The 19,130-nt window shown below is 39.5% G+C and overlaps 1 protein-coding gene across 2 annotated transcripts in view; it reads right to left on the bottom strand.

Moving 5' to 3' along the window:
- Positions 1–17,998, bottom strand: part of SAMSN1 (SAM domain, SH3 domain and nuclear localization signals 1) — a 34,368-nt gene extending 16,370 nt beyond the window's left edge. Inside the window, exons 1-3 of one of the 2 annotated variants that reach the window (XM_041414779.1) lie at positions 17,872–17,998; positions 1,685–1,756; positions 961–1,116 (exon numbers count right to left, since the gene is read on the bottom strand). In XM_041414779.1, the coding sequence (XP_041270713.1) occupies positions 961–1,116; positions 1,685–1,756; positions 17,872–17,928 (285 nt within the window). In that variant the 5' untranslated portion in view covers positions 17,929–17,998. Of the gene's footprint in view, positions 1–960; positions 1,117–1,684; positions 1,757–6,682; positions 6,732–17,871 lie in introns of those variants that run through there. The other variant, XM_041414780.1, reaches the window with a different exon arrangement.
- Between the last annotated feature and the right edge of the window lie 1,132 nt (positions 17,999–19,130).

The raw sequence follows: 19,130 nt of genomic DNA, 5'->3' as shown, positions 1-19,130 counted from the left end.
ATCATCTCCTGCAGGAACAAAGATCATGCTACATGTGTGTCCAACCAGATAATCCATTGAATTTCTGTCATGAGAATTGTTGTTTAAAATGTGCAGAAAGGAAATACAAAAATATAATATAAAGATCATTGATTGCACTTTAGAAAAAAAAATAGAAAAGAAAACCAAACTAATGATATATGGATCCTTGTCTTGGTCCTCCAAAAGATATTTAAAGGTATCCTCTGAAAAATTATTTTCTACTTGTGACGTTCCTCATTGATTTTCCTTACTTACCTGATATTGACACGTGAGATAGGATGCAGACTAGCTAGATTTTTTTAGGATTGTTAAGTGTGACAAGTTTTTTTCTTATGGTTTTAAATTTTGGAACTTACTGATACAAAGTACTGAGAAAACAGGGTTTTCAACATGTGCACCATTGAAACATTATTTTTTATGTTTAATAAAGATAGTTTCACTAAGATTAGATAAGGTAAAAGGAGATAAGGCATATGAGCTGGAATTCTCTAGGATGCTGGCTGACCTTTACAAAGTGGACTTCAGAAATAATTCTTGTATCAGAAGATAAATTCTTCTAATTAAGCTTTTTGTACACACTGAGCATCAGACTGATGATGGGGTTCAACCAAACCTCCCTTGTGTCCACATGATGAGGGCTTTTTTGTGCTCATACACACATGCTCATACAAGTGCTCCTTGATGCAAAAGCAAAATTAAATGAAGTAAAATTCTTATGACTCTCTTGGGCCTTACTGTGTGATTTGTGTGTACACTAAAATGCACATGAAAGAGCAGGTACATACCAAAAGCTGGCTTAATTCAGTATGTGCTGTTATCCTGGTTTTATGGTTTGTCACAACTGAGGAGAGTTGAAGCATGAACAGAAAAAGTGCACATAATATTTTTACTACTTCACATGTATTTCCAACAAACACAAGACTCTTGGGCTGTATTTACCATCTCTTCAGAGAGTGCCTTGATGTATTTTTTACCCATCTTTTTCTTCATGGTAAGTGAAATGGCTCTCATCTTCTTACTCAGACTTCCTCCATTGTTTGCTGCTTTGATTTGTACTGCTTCCCCAATGTCACTTATAGTCTCCAGCTCAGATATCTGTTTTGAAATCAGAAAGTAAGCAATAACTCACCATGAAAATAAAATGCAGCAAGCTGAAGCAGAAATTACGGGGAAATATTAAGGACACTAACACAGTTAGCATGACAATATTCAGCCATGGCCATTTTCCTTGGAAGCTGTGTACCTAAACATCTTTTCAGCACAATATGTATAAATGACAGAAAGAAAATATATTTTATGGTAGGTAATGTTGTTTCCCATTATTTATTGTCCCCAATATCAGTAAGAATTGAGGGAATTTTTGCAGAGGTCTTGAAAACAAAAGTGAGACATCTGTGGGTTACTTGTAAAGTGCTGGTTACTTTGGGCATGCATCAATGTGAAGTGCACTTTTTTTTTTAATTGTTTCTATTTTCACATCAAAGTGACAAAGTTTAGGTGGGCTTCTCTTGGTTTTTTTGTCAAGGCCTCAATCACTGAACAGACGCAGGTATACAAGTAAAGTTCTCAGCAGTGCAAAATTTACACAACAGCTTCCCAATGTTTTTGCATAACTGCCACAGGAAAGTGAACTGCAGAAATTTAAACTTTATGTTGTACAGACCTCAGCTGAATCATCTGCCTTTGATATCGAGTGATGCCTGAAACGGTCAAAGCTCCCAAAGCTGCTCGTGCGCTGCAAAAGAAGACAAACCTTGACTCACTGGTGCTGTTTTGCTTTGTTCTCTTATTAAGATTTAAATAAAACTGTCAAGCCACCTGTTGGTGTTGAAAATCCCTCCCATATCAGTGGACCATGAACTGCTGCATCCAGCTAGAAACAAAATATGAGGTGACTGTCGGGGAAAAAAAATTATGACTGTACAGGCAGAAGTAGAAAAATAAGTAAGAGAAACAATACTGCTTCAAATACTAATTAGGTAATGGGTATGATTATGAGTTCTTCTACATCTGTTTCACATTACTCATGTATGTAAATAACCATGTACTATTTGCAGGTAAGAAAGACTTGTTTATGAGTTTAAAAAAAAAGGTGTCATCATAAATATGATACAAGCAATAGACTTGGTTGTGGTGGTGTAAATTGTGGCAATTTATACAATGTACTTTTGTGGCTGAGAAGAAAATGTATGGTTCTTTACCATCAGGAATGAGCAAGGACTGTTGAGGATTATGAATACATCTTGTCCAAAATGCACACATTGCAAAGGGAGTATGTAACACAATAATCAGAAAGGCCTTGTACTTTTCTTCCCAATTTTCCAATGAGAAGTTCTGATTTTTAAACATAGGTGGGTACAATTTTCTGCCAGGCCACAGCTTTACTTGGCTTAACAAAGCTGCATCACCTGAGCTGTGCATTACGAGACAGTGAATGGATTGCTCTGACTTCTCCTAGTTTTCACTCTTTCTGCATGTGGATAAATGGCATGGAAAGGAGGGAGGTGGCACAACAGATTTTGAGGAGTGGGGTCATACAGAAATACCTATCAGACATGCTCAGGCAGAGCTGCCTCACACTGCACTGCCCATGGGGGCAAGATGCATAAAATCAGCATTGATGCCAAGCTGGTTGTCCCTTTAAGTGTGGCCCTAGAAACAGCAGAATTTGGACATCTATCCACTCTACAGTGTCTTTAAGAGCTTGTTTTATGTCTTCACCAATACTCACAGCTACATCTAGAATGGCTTGGGGTTTTTTAAGTACTTCCCTCTTCCATACTAAATGAAAATCTTTAATGCAGTATGAGAGCTCTTGAGCAGGGTTCACTATTATACATGAGGCAATATAAACTCAGTCTATTTTTGAGTATTCAAAATCCCCTCTGGAGGAAAAAAAAACACTGAACAAAATAGTAAACCACAAAGTAAATACATTCTGTCTGATTTAATAAGTGATTTCAGAGTATCTGGGCTACAGCTTTTCCTGTACTTATTTATCCTTTTGCCTTGCCCATGTGATTTCAGCCAAACTAGTTCCTTGTTCCATTGCTTTCTTCGCCCACCCCCAGCCACAAGAGTCATATTTGCATCTTCCCCAGATTTCTAAAGCACCCACTGTGCACTCTTCACCTGGCATCTCCAGCTCCCTCCTTTTGCTGTCAATCCAAGAGCTTCACAAAAGACTTGTGAGCTCCCAGCTTTCCTGTTACAGAGTTCCAATCTTCTCCACCAGGCAAGAATTGTCATGAGGCAGCCTCAGAGGCAGCAGAGGTAGAACATCCTTTGGCCAACAGGAGAGGAGGAGTAAAGGACTGGTTTGGGAGCCAGTGCCTTCGCCTGCCTTCACACTGCAGGCATGCTTAATGCTGGCATGGAGCTGCTTCCAGAGAAGTTAAGGAGGAATCCCTCCTGGATGTGTTTCTCCATTTTCCCAAACTTATTTATTAACCAGTTCTGCCACCTCCCCCCAAAAAAATGAATGTGGACATAGCATTGGGAGCCTGAGCAGAGTCAGATGGAAGAGAAAAGTCTACTCATAATTTGGCTCCATATTCTAAGCAGTGCAGGTTAAAAGAATAACATCCTCTTTCCCCCCCTGCCCTCTATTTCTGGGCACATCTAACCTGAAAAATATTTCCAGGCAAAGGTTATTTGAAGAAACTGACCCAGATTTGTGAATATTTTTGGACAGCTATAATGACATTTACTATTCACTGAGGGAAAAAAAAATACAAAAATCACACAGCTCTCCTCTTAATTGATTGTAGAATCTCTGTTGTCTAAACACTGTGGTTTATTTGTTTATTTTTACATTGTGGAACTGAAAATTACAATTTGAATTGTACATTTAATTTTATCTAAAATTCCCATAAAGAGCTCTGCTATTAAGTAGATGAAGAACATCCTGCGACAAGAGGTTAGCTCAATAGTATGATATAAAAACACAGCCCTGAGGATTATGGTCCTATTAGACAGGATTAATACCTTTGACTAGCTTGTCAGTCCAGCCAAATGTGCCCTGCAGCACAGAGCAGGAGGGAGAAGGGAGCCTGGGATTCACAGAAACACTGGGAAGGGAAAGTATAAAATTGTCTCAGCAATCTCTAAACATACACTGACCTTTCTGTTGCATTCCAACACTTCAATATGTCTAGTAGGAATAAGTGTATATTAAAGTGCAGATGTGCTGGAAATAGTTTAAAAGGAACAAGAGGGAAAACATCGTTTAGTGTTGGTCTTACCTATAAACAGCTTGGGCACAGTTATTCTTTTTTGACCCTCGAAACAACCTTATATCCTACACGTGCAGGAGCCTGGGGCTATTTAGTAGTATACTTCAATGCTGCTTCATCCTTATTAAATATTAATAAGGGTTACAGGATGATTTCCACTGTTCTAGATAATGGTGTTGCTGCGCTGGAGAGCACTGAATAGGGCTGCTTCAGCAGTTCTCTATACTAACTTTTTCCATTAAGTAATCAATAGGCACCACCATTTAAAAACGTATCCAACCCCATTATACTGATAACGAAAAGCAGATTTAGGAGCTCCTGGCTGCAAAGGGAATGGGACTATTACTTTCAGTAGTGTCAGTCACTGCATTAGTGTCAGGGAACACCTACTTTGTGAAGATATGGACAGGCCTTATTTCCAGGTGAAGGGAAGCTTTTAAAGTAAATGCAAAGCTACTAAGAGAAAATACGCTATTGACTTTTGATACCAGGATTCAGCATCCTATAAAGTTAAGTGGTTTTTCTGGCTCAATTCATGCAAGAGCTACCCAGGGATATGTTAAGCAAATACAAATTTGCTCAGTCAAATCTAATGGAGGCGTGGGCAGAGGGAGAAACAACTGTGTTTTCCCGCACAAGGACTGATCAAATAATTTCTATAAATCAACGCATTAACTTTCATCTCTTCCCATTCAGTATTCCAAACTAGCATAATAGAAAATATCAAATATATTTTTTAGTATTTGAAAACCTTCTTCCTTCTCCTATATCATTTATTCCCTGAAATCCAGGAATTTTAAATAATCCCTTTAAAGGGATAAGTGCTATGTAATTGTTGTTTATTTTAATTTGGACAGTCTGCAGTTGATTGTCTGGTTTGACTGTAAATAACCTATCATTTTCCCTAGAAAATAATATGGTATGGTATGCAAATAGTAGGACAACAACAGGTTCTGCAATCCATGTCTTTCTGTTATGAAACATCCTTCCCTTGTAGGACATATCAGAGGATAAGTAAGTTCTTGTCTGTGACAAACTAGTCAGAGATTCCCTGAGTCTAAAAACAACCTTTGAGCCAAAACTGACTGCAGTTATCCCGATAAATAATCATTATGGGAGATATCCATCCCATATTTTTCTTTAGACATTCACACTGCTCAGCAATGTGGTTGCCTGCTGTCATAAATTCTGGCCCATTATATTTTGCTTCAAGTCCTATTCAAAATATCTTTTAAATCCTGTGTCAAAGGCTTTGTACTGACCGTCTCACACAAGTAAATCTCTTCAAATTCCTCCATGCATTTTAATTTTTAGCTTCCATTCATCCTTAGACTACCCAAACCATATAAGTTGTACAGGGGCAAATGTGGACACTGGAAGTAATAAAAAGGGAGCTCAGCATGTTGCTCAATTTCCTTGCCTGCCACAGACACTTGTCTTCTTCCCTCTTTTTTGAGTGCAGACACAGCAGCCCTCAAGAGAACAGCCTGTTCTTGCTGCTCTGATTGATGGAGATAACTGGAGATCAGGATTTGATTCATCTGTTCTATTCCCTGATGGTTCTAGTCCCTTCAGAAGGAGGAGACCACTCTGAGAATGAAAGAGTTACCAAGTAGGGAAGAATATTTCCACTCTGCTAGCTTATCTTCTTGCATAGATAATCAAAAGAATTGTCTCCTACTTTCCCAGATGGCAAGATAGCAATTTATAGCTTTTTTGGATGTTCTGTGGAAAAAAACCCCACAAACCAAACACACCAAAAAAATCCTCACTTCTGTATAAAGAATGAGAATTTGCATAAAAGATTAAGCAACTCTCCAAAGGGTAAGGGAAGCAACAAAAGAGAAAACATCATGACCTCTGTACCACAGGGAATTTTTCCTATTTACACATTAGTTACACATACAGAACTTCTGACCACTAACCGACACATTAATATAACTTTATAGCCCACATGAAACGCAGCCTAAACCTTGCACTTCACCAGTCAAAAGCAATAAAAAAGATACAGCTTGTTCCTGCTAACTCAAATAGAGCAATCTACTGAAATGGCATTTTTAACTGGCTTAAAAATGACTCTGTAAAAGACTGGTTGTTATCACGGCCTGGTGTTCCATAGCTGCATGGAGGTGGGGGAAGAGGGGAGCAAAGTGGACTTCGAACAGAATTGCCACCACGAAGCCTCAGGTCAAACACCCTAATTTTAACAGTGGAAAAGGACTGGAAAAGCAAAGCTGAATTTAAAAAAAGAGTTAATCATAACTAACACTCCTCCAGGTGAACAAACCGCACTCTCCAAAGTAAACACTGAGCAGCTGTTTTATCAGTGCCTCTAAGTGGTACCAGCCTCGGTGTCTCAGCCCTAAATCCCTGCTGACACAGGGCACGTAGTTCCCAATAACCCAGTTAGGGTCAGCACTAGATACCCAGTCTCCAGTGCTTTCCAGGGACACCTTGCCCTGGGCAGGCACTAGGGCAGCTGAGAGAAGGGCAGAGCTGCTGTTCTTGAAGTTAAACGAGGGCGGGGCTTTTTTGCAAGGTCTGTAAGTCTTCTGGAAGGGGCAGCCATGTAGGACATCTGAGCAAAGAGGCAGTCTGGTCTGGCAAAAAAAAAAAAAAAAGTGCTGTGTTGATTAAACAACTTTATGAAGGACTAAATAAGGAAGCAATTTAGGAAACGCCAGCCTTAACACTTGGAAAGTTTTGTGCAAGGGAGTATTGCAAAATGTGCAAGGCGGGGAAGGGACCTGACTCCACTTTCTTTAAATGCACATTGACCCTGAGTTTTGAGCACCATCATTCCTACCCAGTTTCTGCAGAGCACTCTCAGTTCCCAGTGAGAAAAGTCACTCCAAGTGCTGTTCTGCAGTCTGTCCAATTCTGGGAATGTGCACACAGGTATTTGCAATAATTATGTAATTAAGACTTTATTATTTATATGACATTTAATTAAAACTGACTTTCAGTGGCACACAAAACCATGAAAAGAAAATTACTTTAAAAGAAGGTTAAGGATGTGTGACAAACTCAGAGGAGCTATGAAAATGACAGTTAAGGATTTGGCATGATGTGCACTTCCACCTCCCTGCTATCCTTTTTCTACCCTTCATTTACACATGGGCAGAAACACCGAGGGATGAGCCTTGAAATCCACCCTCCACAAAACCATCACTGCAGTAGAGGGGAGCGCTGTCTGAGTAAAGGCTGGTTAAACACTACATAAGCATTGCAGGCTTTGATCTTTAATCCCTTAAATACCAACATCTTTCCTCTCCTGAAACCTCCTCCTCTTCAAACCCGCAGAATTCACAGACGAATTCTCACATTTTAAAACCAAATCACCTAGCGGCTTCAATTAAAGTCCTTTCCCTGCTTACTTAAACAGCATGATTTTAATAATGCCGTGTGTTCTCTAGGTCCTGACCTTGCAGGGTTTTGCTGGATTTCCTGTGTGAGAGAAATTACTCACAAGCATGTTTGCCTCAAGTGAAGACAAAAATACATATGCCTGAAGAGGAACTGAGAAGAATTCAGCCCCAAAAATTCAGTTTTACAGGGACCCCCAGGACTGGCCAGCATTCCCACAAGTGGGGCAACCAGCATGCGCTGGCCGAGGAGGTGGGAATGTGGCTGTTCAGTGGAAGGCGTTCCTTCAAACGACCTTCCAGATGAAAACAAGATTAAAAAAATAACCTTTAAGCCACGGTCAAGCCTGACCGTCCCAAAAGCTCGTTTGTTCTTTTTCTGAAGAGTAAGCAAACTTCAGAAAGCCCTTACACGAGTCTCACTGCCCTACTGCAGTCTTACCCTTGACAACAGGTAATGACCAACAATAAGCTAATTCTAAGAAACTTGGGGGAGGGGGCCAGAAAGAGAGTTAGTTTTTATTACTTTTAAATGAGTGTTTGATACATCATCTTGGTTCCTCTGATTAATGTTCTCAGCAAACTCAGCCATTGGAGTGGTAATGTTTCTGCAAGCTTCCCTACAGCAAAGCCCAGCCATTAATTCAGTGGCATATGTCAGCTCAGCAGAGCAAGGTCACTCTTCTCTTTCAAGGGGAACCTTTTTAGAAATAATAAAACTGACAGAAAGTTCTTTTTTGCATGCTTTATGTCACCTGAGGTTGAGTGCTGCAGTTAATATCACAGAGCTTATAAACATTCCCATCTTCAGCAGTCTCCAAACCCACCGGGCTCTTAGAACCTCAACTTTTTTTTTTTTTTTTTTTTTTTTTTTTTTTTTTTTTTTTTTTTTTAAGTAATATAGTGACAGCTTTATGCAGGGCAGATATACAGTATGTAATCCTAAATGAGTAAAAAGTAAGTAAAAAATGAACAAATCTTTTCTTGGGCATTTTAGAGGAGAAATTTTGGAAGACACTAAGGACTGCTGATACTGCAGGATGTTAGTGCTTAGAGAAAAAGATGTGGGGTTAGGGACATTTTATCTCTCTGGATGCTTGCATCTTTGGATAAAGGGAGGAAATTTTAAAATGCATCAGTCCACCTGGTTTCCATGTCACTGCTAACTGATACTTATAGGCATGTGATGTAAAGAGAGTCCAAATTTAATTGATCTATTATGGAATGATTTTGAATTTGTATGATGTCCTAGTCATCTGCTGTGATAACTAATTGCAACTTGAACTTATTTATTGGGGTACAAATATTATGGAACATAATAAACAAAATAACTAGCTGAAGAATAAGATCCAAACAATAGGCCATTTTTCCCCCTCATTATCTCCCTTCAGACATCCTGACTACACTTGATTAATGAATCCATAGTGAGATTAGCTGAAATTGCCTTAATGGAGATGCACTACAGTAGAGAAGCAAAATTCAGTGCAGTATCTGTCATCAGTCACTGTGAATTTGAGTGCTCCATCAGATCTATCTGTCCATTTATTTAAATCATTTTTATATTGGAAAAAAAAGAAAAAAAAAAAAAAAAACAACAAAGAAATAAAATATTAGGTTCATTAGAGCGGGTTAACTTTTGACTCCTGTGAAATGTAGACTAGGGTCTCCATTTTTGCTCTTTCTTGTGCCCTCCCCTGTCAAATGGCTATGTTCCAATGTTGGCTTGTTGTCATCCACAGGCCAAAGTTATCCTTATTGTCCAGTTGAAGAAAGCACACGTGGCATTTAATTGTAGATTCTCAGGCTTCAAAAACTGGACACACTCACACAATTTATGCCTGGGAATCCTAAATATGCTCCTGGGAATTTTGAACTCATAAGTTCAGCAAATTTTTGGTTTTGTATAGAAGCTGAAAGAAGGTTGCCAGCTCAGGGTTTCCATATGATTTGGGAGTGTGTAAGAATCCTTCTTAGTGCACAAGTTATAATGTATTAAAATCCATGTTTGCTTTGTAGTGCAAGCTCTGTAATTGCAATCCTAGGGAAAAAAAATCTAGGAATCTGAAGATATCATTCTGATCCTGTTCAGGTCACTCCAGAAAAGGAATTAATACAATCAACAACTAAGCAGGGTACCAGTAAAGGCACATCAATTCCCCTCTCTCCATTTGATTATCTCTGTGGCATGAGTTGTTGTGACCACAGCTCAGTGGAAAATTACAACTTCATTACATGAAAAACAAGTGTACCAGGTGCCTGAAGTGTGTTTTCATTCTGACACATGAGAAGAATGAGACTGAACATTTTCCCCCTCCCCTGCTCCAGCAGCCTCCACAGGAACAACACGTGGTGGAGAGATGCTCACCAGTGAGGTGCTGCTCCTGAGGCAGTGATACCAGTGAGGGCTTTGCGCTGTTCTTTGAACTCCAGATTTAAGGACAGACTCCAAATCCTACTGAAATCAGCCCTATCACTGCAAAGGGAACTCTACCAACTACATTATTTTAAGCTGTCTTCAAGGGGTAGGAAGATGTTGCCTCTTCCCGTTCCTTCAGATACTGGCTAAAATTGCAAACACAAAGACATTTTCAAACATTTTACCACAATTAGCAAGATATATTAGTCAAGCAAATGCAAATTCCATTACAGAAGCAAGAAGAAAATAATGTAAACATGCCAGTAATCAACATCAGAAGAGCTCTGCCACATGCTTGTGCTAGAGCTGAATGCCGGCTCTACCGTCATCAGTCATTTCATGCAACCTCTCCACAGGTTCTGAGCTGCTTAACCATCAGTGAACCACGTCCCCTTTCCAGCTTTTTGACGTGGTTTTTGAACATTACATCTATCTTAAAGAAGGAGGCAGAGAGACAGAAGTGTAAGAGCAAAACAGCACAGCTGTGGCTAGTGAAACCCTTCAGGAGCAGTAGCCCAGCATCCCCTTTGCACAGGTGCAGGCAGCAGAGAAAGCCACATGAGCTTGCTCAGTTGGCTCAGCCGCTGTTGTCCCCTCCTCACACATCTGCTTTGTTGCTAAGTGAAGCTGATTTCTTTGTCTCATGGCTGCAGCCTGTCAGTGACACATCTCCATCTCTGTCTCAAACATAATGGTAGAGGGAAGACATGAAACTGCAGCGTGTTTTCTGGTTGAGCAGAACTCCTCTGGTGTTTATCCTCTCCCTGAAGAAGCCAGGAGGAACACTGCAGAAAAAACTAAAGCCAAGTACTCAATTATTCAGGGACTCATGTCCCACTTGTCCTTCAACATACCTGGAAGAACAGCAAACCTACCACAACTTCTGATGAGGCCAGCATGGACAAGTAAAGGAACTCTCACTTACTAGAGTTCTCAAGGAAGTGACCATTCAGCACCTCAAGGAAATCAAGTTCAGCAGTGTTAGGTTACATGGCTGTTCTTGTGAAGATGACAAAAGAGATTAAAACAAAGAAGGGTAGGAAAAGGACTAAAACTCCTCCCAGAAAACATAATGGTGCAAACCATCAGGTCACTAGAGCTTCTTGCCAGAGAACACTTGCCAGCTGCAGTGCTGGGTGATGAGATAGAAGAACTTTTGCTCTTGAATTTCAGCTTTCCAGAACATGTTATGGCTGGCAATTAAGCAGCCTGAAGACTCTGTACAGGTGAAGTCTTTATCCAAATTTCTGTATATCCATGAAATAAACTAAAGAAAGTATGGAGAGGAAAAGTGGCAGAAAGGTTTATATTGTGCATAGTCAAAGAAGCAGCTTCCCTGAAGAAGTCTCCAAACTTTTCCACAGGCTGGAATTTCACTCTCAGGTTTAAGAAGAAAAATAGTAAGAACATGCTCTTGGGTGCACTGTAAGTGGAATAAAATTTTTTAAAAAGCTACAGGGGTTAGAGTAAGCATACTACAGAAGAGATTTCAGTTACAAAAAAAAAAAGATAAGTGGTCATTCATCTTCCTGTGGAATAACAACAAGGATACAACACACCTCTGATTCATGAAACAAAGTTTTCCATTAGGATGGTTTCAAGGATATACGTTATGCTAAATATTCAGAACATATATAATCTGTAGCCTGGTGCCAAGCAGCAAATGTTGAGCAAAACCACTGACACTGCCAATTTGTGGAACAGAATATAATTGTTTCTAACAACTGGAGTAACTCTGCTGTCTTTGTTGCAGCCTTTCAGAAGAGAAAGCTTAAGGCATATTGTGATTACAGAGACCCAGAAGACTTTTTTTCCCCTTCTCAGGAGTGGGTATTCCCAGCAGGTTCTACCCACATAGCAAGGGATTGATTCTTCTGGCGGAAGTGTTTGTGGCCACCCAGAAAATGCCTTTACAGCTGCCAAGTGATGGCTTTATGACTGCTTTTGTCTGAATTTACGCTGACATAGATTACTAGATGAATATGGAAGTACAGGAAACTGTAGGCCACATCCTCTGCCAGTCCTGCCCATATATTGTCACTTTTTTACCAGCAATGACAGGTATCCTGACCAATGTTTACTTTGGGGTACTTTGGTTTTCCTAGAAACACAGCAAGTAAATCAACTGCTCTTAAGCCACTCTTAAAGAATTAGGAGTCAGCTAATGCTGATTTATGTCACCTTGGTAGTTGTGCTGTGTTACGTATCAGAGAGCAGAATTATAAATGCTGTGGCTGATAGTCTGGTTTCTAAAAATGCCTGGATAAGGTGGTTCAGGCAGACTTTTTGAAATGCTCCTACTTGCTTAAGAAAACAAACAAAACCCTGGATTTGTTACTGTAAGCAAAATGAATATTAATGTGTAAATATTCCCTTCAGAAGGTTGCACTCACTTGTTTTAAAATATTTTGCTCTTAAGGACTTAAGCCTGGCTAGTGAAGGAAACCAAGACAGGGAAGAAACAAGAAACTAAATGAGTATTGTGCAAAGTTGACAAAAATGCCAAAAGATGCTTTAATCAACGGAAAACACAAAATACATCAGTACTGGAACAGGTCACATATATAATTTTTTCCTTTGTAGCAAAAGCTAGCCAAGAGTTGTGAGAGTCCTTAATGAGACTATGTCTTGATGTGAGCATCAAAATGGGGAGTCTGGTTGTCCTAATCAGCCTCCCGCCAAGGGCCAGGTGACAGGTGGCTGTTCTTTCCCCACAAACACTCTGGACCTTTACTTCCTGCTGAGCAAACAAAATTCCTCAAATTTCAATAGCTTTCTAGAAGAGATATGTTAATATATATGTTAAGACACAACTTTCTGTAGCTGCTCATGAAAATAAAGAATAGTTAGCTGATGACCGAGAAGCATGATGATAACATAAATAAAGAAAAAATAGCAGAAGTAAGAGAAGCAGTAATATGGTTGTAGAACCACCCACTCACAAAAAGGAAATAACCCAAGGTTCACTCTAACCTTGTTCCAGTATTTTATGAAGCCTAGGGGAGACAGAAAACACCTTCTGAAATGTCACCTGCAATCCCTCCTTTCCCCATCCACACACACATGGTTTTTACAAGTATCATTATTTTTCTCTTAAACCCCCCACTAAAGGCCCACAGGTATTTACACCACAAACTAGGTTCTTAAAAATACTTCCCAGATGTTGTCATCTGTTCCTGCTTATTTACCAGAGCTCAAATGGATGTTGACAAACAGTCTTTGCTCAAGAGGCAATGCAGTAAAGCCCTTTAATGACAGAACTATGTGTCATCTCTGCCTATAAGCATAAATTTGCACAGCGGGCAGTATGGTGAAAACAGCTTATCATCAACTCATCACCTCTCATCATTGTTAGAATGAAATGCAAATGGAAACGAACATCACTTCAGTCATGGTTGTGAAAATCAGCATCTGTGACATTAGCAGTGGCTCATTTATTATGCACTCAAAATTTCAGGGGGAAAGAAAAGAATATAAAACTTCATAACTCTACCAGTCTTTACCTTTGAAATAAAATTAAAACCTTCAGCTTTCCCCACTCAAGGATAAATCCTAGTTAATATTCATTAACACTGAGCAATCTCTTCACTGCAGATCTTGTCCTACAGAAGTTCTAATTATGTCTCAAATTATTTTTGGTGTTTAGGTTTGCTGTACCTATTTTCTATTTTCTTTTCTTTAATAAATATTCCCCACTGGAGAGGCACGAGCCATGGTCCGAGAAAACTGCAGCGCCAAAAGACTTGCTTATAGCATCTGTCTGCATTACAGGCTCCAAACACTTAGGCAAGCAATAAACTTTACTCAGATAATCCTGCTGAAATCAATGGGATCACAGCTAATTTATTCATTTAAGTCAGAATCAGGATCAGGCCTTTTGTGAAGAAAATATAAAAAGGTGAAATTCTGGCCTCAAGTCTATGGCAAAAATGTGCATTGATTTCTGCAATGTCAGGGTTTCATTTTAAGCTTATAAAAAGTAAAATTACTGGTATGAAATTGTACTAGGGAACAAATTTGCAAATTAAAATGTTTCCTCCCATTGGATTTGCCACTCTTTTCTCACAACCCTGAAAACAAATAATGGTTTAGTCACCTAAGTAAGCGACTATTGATTTAATTAGAGGCTTGGATATCTTTTTGCCTAAACAAAATGCAGAGGCATTGACCCTGAATTGTCTTACACCCCAGAAGTAAGCTGAGTTTAAAGCACCAAGTGCATTTGGAAGCAGAATAAGGAGACAAAAACGTCTCAAACCTTTAGCATAAACACAGATCAACTGTCATGTAGAATAATGACACAAGACTTTCTTCAGTCAAGCCAGAAAAAATGGCACAAAGTCGTCTTTGCTTCACGTTGAAGTAAAGCCAAGAATCGTCAGGCAGTTCTCAAGTTTGCTGTGTCCGGAGGAATAGGGAAGAGAGAGAGAAAGGAGTAGGTTCTGCCCAGCACATTACATGTGCTGGCAAGTGGGCAAGACAATGCAGGGATGCTTTACAGATTATTTGCACCTGGATACATGTGCAAAACAGTGTGAAGTGGAATGCAGAATAGCTGTGAAGTGCTTTAATGGGGTTTTATGTGTATGGTGCTGCCTGAAGGGTGTACAAAAGAGAAGACTAGAACCTGTATAATTCGTTTGTTTTTTCCTTACCGTCATTCTAAATCTGCTTCATTCCACTCCCCAGATGCACTGACATCTGTAACATCGTAGAGGCTCAGAGAGGCTGAAATCCTTCATCCTCCAAGTCCACTGCTCTCCTCCTCCTCAGCTCTCTGAGGGGTGCTGGGACAGACTGCACAGACCCATAGCTGAAGCACATCTAGGATATGTGTCCTTTCCCCACTTGCTTTCCCACTCTGCCATGATCCACATGCTGTCCCTGCAGTGAGCCACTCCAGCCATCAGCGTGACCATGGACCTCAGGGCTTTGTGCAAGACCTACTTTGTCTGACCTCACCTGCCCACAAATAATTCTGCAGCTCTGAGCAGCTGCATCGTGTAAACCAAGCTGTGTCTCATCTGGCAGAAATGAAAGGAGGGCAGGTAAGGACTCCCTAAAGGGAGGGACGGGAGATGCACATGTTCTGCTGTGGTACAAAGTCATTTAAGGTCCTGGACAGATAGATAGGTTAGATCAGATAGGCTTGGAATAGAGAGCTTCAACCCTTCAATTGGTTGAATTACTTCAACATTAAGCAGGGTATTTTTAACCCTTAAGACTTTTCCTTTAAAATTCAGCTTCCTAAGTTGTTATACAAGGTGTAAATGTGCAATAGTATGAACAGCTACGATGATAAACATTTGCAAAGAATCCTTCCAGTATCTCTTTCAAATGCATTTCTGTATCATTTCTCTCCCAGTTTTCTCTGGAATGACACCTGGTTTAGATGTCTTTTTGACTAACAATGAATATTTATTTATATAAATGCATTCAGTAGTTATATGCATATCCATGAATACGCAAGAATTGCCAGACATTGAAAGAAGTTATTAGCATGGCTGCAGCACCACTGAAATCTTGCTGAATGACAAAAAAACCCCTGCAAAACTATTTTGTGGCATAAATTAACTTTATCATAGTGTACACTGAGAGTGTTAAAATAGATTTTTGTCTATGCAGCATCTAACACATCTGCAGAAGTCCCTTAAGCACCACAATAATAAATAAGGTAAATGCGTTGCACATAGTGAACAGTGAGATACTGAACCTGTATTACTCTTGCATTGGTCATTGAATCGCCCACATCCATGAGGGGCTTTATACAGGGACAGCAAGTTGCCTTGAGAAAGGCTTTAACACCAGCCTTCTGGAATATTCATTCATCTTTATCAAAAGACATCAATTCATGCCAGTATTCTTCACATTAGAAAGTAATAAAACCAAAAGGATTAAAAAGAAAATACTGGTGAAACACTCTAATTAACATACAGAAATTCATACAGTTGTGGTAAAGACAAGTAGTCACCATGGTTAAGATTCAACTACCTAAAAAGATCTTTTTAGTGTTCCCTTTGAGGGTCTAAGGCTGCAAAACTGATTTTTATTTTAATTTGAAATTAAAAACAGGCCTTATGGCTCTCTCACAGGTCTGTGTGGATGCGTTGGAGACACTGGGATGTCTAAGAGGCCTAAAGGCAAAATGAGGTAGCCCAAGACCTGCCCAGTGGTGAAGGTATCATGCCATGTGAGCATGAGGAGGTACCAAATGTGGCAGGCACAGAGCAGGGCCAACCAGGACGTGACCTACAGAGGTCACTTGTGAAATCCTGTAACTTCTCCAAGAGGTGAGGCCTTGTGTCCCATCTTACCCAACTCAGCATTAAGCAACTTGAGTATTTACGTTGCTTCCCTGGGACAAGTTTTGAAATGTGCTACAACAAGCCAAGATTCCTGTTCTACGCAATGTGGGGCTGTCTGTTCCCCTGCCCTGATTGTGAGCAGCACATTCAGCAAAGGCATTCCCCTTGTGGAAAGTTTACACAGTTCTGTACAAAAGTGGGCCTTTAAAAATAAAAATCAGACTATTGTTAAGGAATGCCTTATTTTGGAAGATGAGAGCAGCCAAAACTGGCTTTTGAAAATATTTTAAAGACAGGGAAACAAAGCCCATTCCCAGAGTCTTTCATGGTCATTTCTTGTTTAATCTATAATATAATTAGGTACTAATTATAATTCTTCCCTGCCATTAAAACACAGTATTATGAATGAGCACAAAAAAAAAAAAAATGCATACCAAGCCAACCAGTGCAATGCTTAAAAAAATTTAAAATGTGGGGGAAAATAGTATCAAAATCACTTCAAATCCATGGAAAAAGCCATTAATTTGAACTTTTAATGAGTCATGGTCTAAAATTGCAAGCACAGTCTACAAAAGCCAATGCTGTGTGAAACCAGAAGACCTCCTTGCTGAAACAATGTCTGCAGTAATCTCTTAGGACACAGAAGTCACTAAAGGAGGTCTATTCCCAAACAATGAGAAGGTGGATCTGTAAATTGGGAAACACTAGTTGTTGAGAGCAGAAAAATAATAAAAGGCTTTTCTAATCTCTTTGTTAAATTTTCAGCACTGATAAACTGAAGCAGAAATGGAGGCTGAAGTACTCAGGTTGAGCAGTAGCTGTTGCACTGCAGCCTTACAATACTCTACAATACTTGTACAATACAATGCACAGAGGTCATTTTACACTCAATCCAGGGCAGGGACTGAAAATAAATTTTGAGCATCAGACACATCCTTATGCATCTTGCAAAACTCTCACTTCCTTTCTTACAATTCCAAATTGGGGAAAGTGTCCAGTGTAGCACATAGTCATTTTGCTTAGAGTATTCCTTTCAGACTGATATTTTAATGATTCCTGGAGAAATTAAGACGACAAGCACTGATTGCAAAGTACCCTCTTCTCCTGTGATTCTGGTGATGCAAAAGCAAATTTATTAAAATAAGGAACCAATTTAATAGTTTTTCTAATTTTTCACTGATTCTCACACTCCTTTCTGGGACATCATTGGTTTATCATAGATGACATGGAGAAAGGGGATTTTAAGTGCCCATCTGCTAAAAGACTGATGCAGAGTATAAAACAACAAAGTCCAGCACCAGAATTCTTTAGCACAGCTATACCAGCTTCACAATGATGATCCCTTGAACTGGATCTTTACTATTATAAAGTGAGTATATGCAAACAGATTCCTGAGATATAGAACCGAGGTACTTCCAAGCACATAAAAAAATCCTGAAGCTAGGATTTAAGAGGAAACCCTCATATTAAAAATTGCTAAGAATTCCTGCTATTATTATTAATTGGCGACAAAAACAAGACATTCTTACCTTCGGCTTTTGGCTTTTCTCCTTATCAGACGCATTAGATGGTTTTCTCTTCAGCATGTTTAACTCAGTTAATCCACTGGACGTGCTACTGCTATGAATTTGTAACCAAACTAAGTGCAAGGGAAGGCACTCCGGATGTGTGCATTGGTTATGCAGTTCCTTTTTCTACCAGGATGTGACTTCACATGGCTGCTTTGTGGCATGGGGGAGCAAACTGAATTCTTCCTTTGGGGAGGGGGTGAAGAAGGAAGGAAGGAAGGAAGGAAGTGACGGGGGACAAGAAAGAGAGAGGTGCACCAAGGAGATGAGTTGAAAATTAGGGCAGGGGTCAAAGCAGAAATGCTTTAAAACTTATCTGCTGCTATGTTACCATCAGCCCTTAGTAAGATTTTGGACAACCTCAAGAAAATAATTCTCTTTTCCTCTCTCGATTTTTCTCTCCCTAGTTTTATGGCACTAAATGCATCTTTATTTCCACCAGTGCTGGAACTTGTGTGTGAAGAAGGTGTGCTGATATTCAGAGGACCAAGAACTATTATTGATATCAGATGTGAGCTACACTGTGGGTGTAATTGGCCCTTAAGTCCTCCATTCCTCTCTTGGCTCTCCAGCAGTGCAATAAAAGCAATGAGATTGAAGGTTGCTGTTTGGTAGAGAAGGGAATTATGTAAAGCCATCTTTTTCTTTTGCATGGCGGAATAATTTTTTTTACCATTCATCACAGAACTGTGACTCCCTAAACCAGCCTTTTTCAGTCCTCCATTTTCCTTGATTTGCTGAAAAAGTCACTGGGAGAAAAGGCAAGTCTTACAGAAGACTTTAAACAAAGGCTGAGGGAAATGGCAGAGGTCCTCTACAACCTCTTGAAAAGCACCCCAAAAGCTAAAAGAAAGTGAAACTATTAAAAGAGCTGAAAATCCTGCTTCATTTTTCCTGACACTTTTTATCTTAGACAAAAACTCAAAAGTCTTGAGCATCCTTATTTGTTGTGAATCATAGGCCACAAACCTTGAAACTGTGAAATATTCCCAACATATTACTGAACAATGGAACCAAATTCTCAGTTTCAAACCCCAAATTTTCAGGGTCCTCACAGAGCTTCAATTAAATCTTAATTTAAGATTACTGCATATGTAAAAGAATTATCTTAGTAAGTTGCAAGAAAAGGGTTCAGGATTAACTGTCAAGAAAAAAAAAAAAACTTGGCAATTTTTTCTTCTTTTTTCAAAATTTTGTTATTTTTTCAAAATTATTCTTTT

The sequence above is a fragment of the Onychostruthus taczanowskii genome, unplaced genomic scaffold (assembly GCF_017590055.1).
Source record: "Onychostruthus taczanowskii isolate IOZ18803 unplaced genomic scaffold, ASM1759005v1 scaffold47, whole genome shotgun sequence".
Classification (NCBI taxonomy): domain Eukaryota; kingdom Metazoa; phylum Chordata; class Aves; order Passeriformes; family Passeridae; genus Onychostruthus; species Onychostruthus taczanowskii.
The sequence above is the reverse complement of the archived record's forward strand: the minus strand, read 5'-3'. Positions and strand labels throughout refer to the sequence as shown.